The following is a 3,231-nucleotide window of genomic DNA, read 5'->3' as shown; positions in this document are numbered from 1 at the left end:
GGCGGGGGTGCCAGGCGTGGTCTCAGCTCAGGGAGCCCAGGGGCAAAGCTCCCCGCCAAGGAGCACAGGTCCTGAAGGCCCCGCCCTGCCAGGTGTCCCCATGAAGGCGGCCTGGGGCAGACACCTCCCCTCCCGGGGAGGGGCCCTGGGAGCCGCAGCGAGGGGCCGACGTTCCCGGGAGCTCCAGGCCTGTGCCCAAGCCACAGGGCGGAGGCAGGGGCCCCGGGCGCTGGCTCACCGTGCCCCGGAAGGAATGTGCCGAAGGTGAAGGTCCAGGCCTCGCAAGGGTACAGGTCGGACAGCGTGAGGCCCAGCACACACAGAGCATCCCCCGGCTTGCTGCTCTTCAGGAAGGACAGGATGCCATCTGTGGAGACAGGGCCAGAGGGCACAGTGAGGCGGCAACTGGGCGCCCCCGCCCTCAGGCCATTCCCCTCTTCCCCTGCCTGGCACCACCAGCTCATCCCAAAGTCAGACATGCCGGTGACATCCCGTGAGGAACGGTCAGAGCTCAGAGCAGCCAAGGTGCACGGCGTGAAGGGGGCCAGGGGCCTGGCCTCCTCAGGGACAAGAGAGCGCTCAGGGTCTCTGTTCCCAAAAGTGCTTCACAGGAAGAGCCGCGGCAGCCCTGCGCAGCTGACAGACGGCCCTGGAGACGCTGCCTCTCGCCCCCGGGACCCGCGCCTGTGGTCCTTTCGTGGCAGAAGGGACTTGGCAGATGTGATTAAATGAAAGGTCTCCCAGAGGGAAGGTGATCCTAGATTATCCAGCTGGACCCGCTGTAAGACCAGGGTCCTCCCAGGAGCAGCAGGAAGGTCAGAGAGAGACCTGGAGGGGCTGCAGGGCAACGAAGCTGACCTTGATTTTAATTCAGGGAGACTCTGATCCTCGGAGCTGTTAAGAGAATGCGTGTCATTTAAGGTGTTAAGTTACTGCTGAGTAACTACGCATAGCGGGCGTAGACAGACGAGACGCCAGAGATGGAGCTGGGACTGGTGGGGACGTGGAGGAGCCCAGAGACAATGAGCAGAGCAGTGGCAAGTCTACAGCCAGGAGAGGGTCTCGGAGTGATCAGAGCGAGAGGGAGCGAAAGATCCTTTCCATGAGGTGTGGCTATAAAAAGAGGCAGAGAAGGGGGCAGAGGTGAGTCAAGAAGTAGCAGCAGCTCCTCTCCGGGAGAGGGCGGAGGGCTCGGGCAGGGCCGTGATGTGGAGCTGGGCGTCCACCCGTGGACAGGGGGCTTGGGGCTGCAGGCCAGCAGCCGTGCCAAGGGGGCGTGGAAGTTCCCCTCTGCCTGCATTTCCTCCGCTGGAAAAGCAAGGTCAGAAATAAGAGGAAGGCGGAGACGTGAGGGCCCCAGGCTCACAGTCCCGCGTTACGAGGGGACCGCACAGGCAGGAGGCAGATCTCGACGGCCAGAGTGGGCATGGAGCCAGGGGCTGGGCCTGACAACCTGGGACCCGTTAGCCATGCAACAGGGCACGTGGAGCGCGAAACCCCGGGGGAGGCGTTGCGAGGGAGCTGCTTGAAGCCCCAGCTACAGAGACGACCCTGCTGTCGGTACTGACGAGGCCTAGCCCGGTGCTGTCCACAGGAACACAGTGTGAGCTGAACGTGTAGCTAAGACTTGCTGCTGCTGCTGCTAAGTCACTTCAGTCGTGTCCAACTCTGTGCAACCCCAGAGATGGCAGCCCACCGTCCCTGGGATTCTCCAGGCAAGAACACTGGAGTGGGTTGCCATTTCCTTCTCCAATAGCTAAGACTTACGTTTTACTAATTTTAAAGTTGATCAGGGCTTCCCTGGTGGTCCAGTGGTTAAGAATCCACCTTGCAATACAAGGGACGCCGGTTCGATCCCTGATCCAGCAAGATCCACCATGCTTCAGCACAACAAAGCCTGTGTGCCCCAACTACCAAGCCCACACGCTGCAAGTACTGAAGCCCACATACCCAGAGCCCGTGCTCCGCACGGAGAGAGTAGCCCCCACTCGACAGGACTAGAGAAAGCCTGCATGTGGCAGTGAAGACCCAGCGATGCCAAAAAAAAAATAAAATCTTTAAAAACTAAAAGATCAAATGGATTTTAGCATATGCATTTTAACCTAACATATCCAAAAATTTAATATATCAAATACTAAAAAGTTAGATTGTTACATCGTTTTTCACGCCGAGTCGTCAACGCAGGTGTGCGTCTGTGTGCTCAGCAGCCACGCGTGGCCGGCGGCCACTGTCCGGACAGCCCAGGTCCAGGTGTGACCTGAGGCGAGTGGCCGAGGCCTTGGAGGAGAGACCGAGAGGTGTCAGGTCTTGGGGTGGTGCTGACAGTGATGCCTGTTAGAGGTTGAGCTGTGACCCCCAGAACGTGACGCGGAAGTCCTGACGCCCGGTACCTGAACCCTGACCTTATCTGGGCCCTGGGTTTGCAGACATGATGGCTTCCCTGGTGGCTCAGAGGTTAAAGCGTCTGCCTCTAATGAGGGAGACCTGGGTTCGATCCCTGGGTCAGGAAGATCCCCTGGAGAAGGAAATGGCAACCCACTCCAGTATTCTTGCCTGGAGAATCCCATGGACGGAGGAGCCTGGTGGGCTACAGTCCATGGGGTCACCAAGAGTCGGACACGACTGAGCGACTTAACTTTCAAGTTAAGAAGTCGGCGGGGTGGGTCTGATGCAGTTGCCCGGAGTCATTGTTAGACAAGGACAGACGCACACAGGCTGTGAGGCAGCTTCAGGCGAGGGACGTCGAGGCCCGCGGCCACCACCGGGGCTGACCAGGAGGGGGCGGGGGGCCCTGGAGCCGTCAGAGGGAGCAGGACCTGCTGACCCGGGCCAGGATTCTGGCCTCCAGGCCGTGAGATGATGCAGTGCTGCTGTTCTAAGCCCCCTGGTGATGTGCTTTGTCACAGTGTCCCCCGGAAACAAACGCAGCCGCGAAACCATGGAATCTGCCACAGGAGTTCAGCCCCTCACAAGCTCTGCGCCCCACCTGCCCCGAGCCTTCCTGGGTCCCCTTCCTTCCCTGCAGTCCATGCAGTGTGGGACTGGGGGTGATCTATTCACCAAGCAGAGGGCAGACTTCTGGACCCCTGCATCTCGGTGCTGGGATCTCCAAGGCCCCTGCGGTGGGTGGGCGGATGCTGGGTTCCTCCCAAGAGGGGCAGAAGCAGCCACAGGCGTGAAGACGTCGTGCGGGGCAGGGAGGGGCTGGGCCAAGGCAGTCAGTGCTCCAGG

The 3,231-nt window shown here is 60.4% G+C and overlaps 1 protein-coding gene across 1 annotated transcript in view; it reads right to left on the bottom strand.

The window, feature by feature from the left end:
• AMZ1 (archaelysin family metallopeptidase 1) overlaps nucleotides 1-3,231 on the bottom strand; it is a 13,756-nt gene that overhangs the window by 9,550 nt on the left and 975 nt on the right. Inside the window, exon 3 of the mRNA XM_010858787.1 lies at nucleotides 171-367. Coding sequence (XP_010857089.1) covers nucleotides 171-367 — 197 coding nt within the window. The remainder of the gene's footprint in view (nucleotides 1-170; nucleotides 368-3,231) is intronic.

This window comes from Bison bison, unplaced genomic scaffold (genome assembly GCF_000754665.1).
Source record: "Bison bison bison isolate TAMUID 2011002044 unplaced genomic scaffold, Bison_UMD1.0 scf7180017864420, whole genome shotgun sequence".
Taxonomy (NCBI): domain Eukaryota; kingdom Metazoa; phylum Chordata; class Mammalia; order Artiodactyla; family Bovidae; genus Bison; species Bison bison.
This window is presented reverse-complemented; position numbering and strand designations above follow the sequence as displayed.